Raw genomic sequence first — 1,353 nt, 5'->3', positions numbered from 1 at the left:
GGGGCGGACGAAAACAAACGACAAGCCTCTCTCACACCTCTCTGATAGTACATATCTCATCATGGCATAGGTGCCACTTCCTCTAAGCTCTGAGAGATTTTAGGCAGAGACGGACACGTAGATCCGGGTTCCGAGCCTTCTGCAGAGCCTGCAGTGTCGCAACCGCACGTTGCCAGAGACGCGATATCGTGCGCGGAGTCAAACGTTGCCGACGTCAAGCAACCGCAGGAATGTTCGAGCGTGCAGGACCGCTATTAGTGGCCAACACGGATAGACCCATTAATAGGTTATTTCCTCTTCGATTCAGAGCTTCTTAGAAACGTCAGGATCCCTAATTTCCCTTAAAAGCCAGAACCGGATGCAGAAGCCGCGACATTCGCGGCCGAGGCGCCGACCCGATCACCGGCAGGAGCGCTCTTTTCCGTGCCCAGTGGTATCCGAAACTTATTCTTCAGATAATTTCGTGGACTCTGATGCTCCCGTTTGTGAGGTGATGAGATCTCGTGTCCGAGGAATAATCGACCGAAACCAATCCTGCCATCGGTGGGAAAGCGCGTCGCACAGCTGGCTTCTGTGAGCGCACGGCAATCCTTCAGTCTCATTCATAGAATACTTGGGGCAAACGCCATACCACAGCCATTCCTGAATTCCTAAGATCGCTTGGGAGCTCGAGTCTTGTCCTGGCATAGGAGCTCCAACCAAAGCAGATATAGTTAAAGATCTGGTAACTGAAAGCACAGCTTTCATAATAACTTGTCTGTATATCATATATGTTACTGGTCCTGATTGCAAGTCTTTTTTATCCATCCTACCTGCTTACTTTTACATCTATTACGCCCTAGTCTTTCAGGAATTTTCAATAATGGACCTGAGGTCTAACCAAAGAATGGCGATCCTCCCTCACCAGACCTGCGAGGACATCCCAGACTGCGAGGAATGTCGTCCAGTGCTATTGGACCTTCACGCCCAGCATTCCATGCCTCTACAAACTTCAGATCGGCTCTCTGATATTCAGAAGATTCCTGCATGGGACCACCACGAAGGCCCTGCTGGAATTCGCATGAGTGCAATGCTGGCCTCCACCCGGATGCCCCGCTACCACAGTGTCGTTCTCGGCGGGAACGTGTACACACCGTGCGAGAAGGGAGGGGCTGCAGAGGGTAACAAAAATTTGTGACCTTGCGCCGTATCACTTCCTAGGAACGACTCTTCTATTATTAGTCAATAAATAAGGGGCTCACATAGCCAAGCCATATGAATCTAGTAACCATGATCAGTCATATCAACATGCTGAAACAACACCAGTTACAATTCTAACTACAGTTAAGAGATACATACACATCACAGAATTTG

General features: G+C 49.4%; 1 protein-coding gene across 1 annotated transcript in view; it reads right to left on the bottom strand.

Moving 5' to 3' along the window:
- The window catches only part of LOC119588884 (transcription cofactor vestigial-like protein 4), a gene marked incomplete in the record, with an annotated part of 9,380 nt that extends 9,320 nt beyond the window's left edge, over positions 1–60 (bottom strand). Inside the window, 1 exon segment of the mRNA XM_037937520.1 lies at positions 52–60. Coding sequence (XP_037793448.1) covers positions 52–60 — 9 coding nt within the window.
- Positions 61–1,353: the final 1,293 nt, after the last annotated feature.

Source organism: Penaeus monodon, chromosome 24, assembly GCF_015228065.2.
Source record: "Penaeus monodon isolate SGIC_2016 chromosome 24, NSTDA_Pmon_1, whole genome shotgun sequence".
NCBI classification, from domain to species: domain Eukaryota; kingdom Metazoa; phylum Arthropoda; class Malacostraca; order Decapoda; family Penaeidae; genus Penaeus; species Penaeus monodon.
This window is presented reverse-complemented; position numbering and strand designations above follow the sequence as displayed.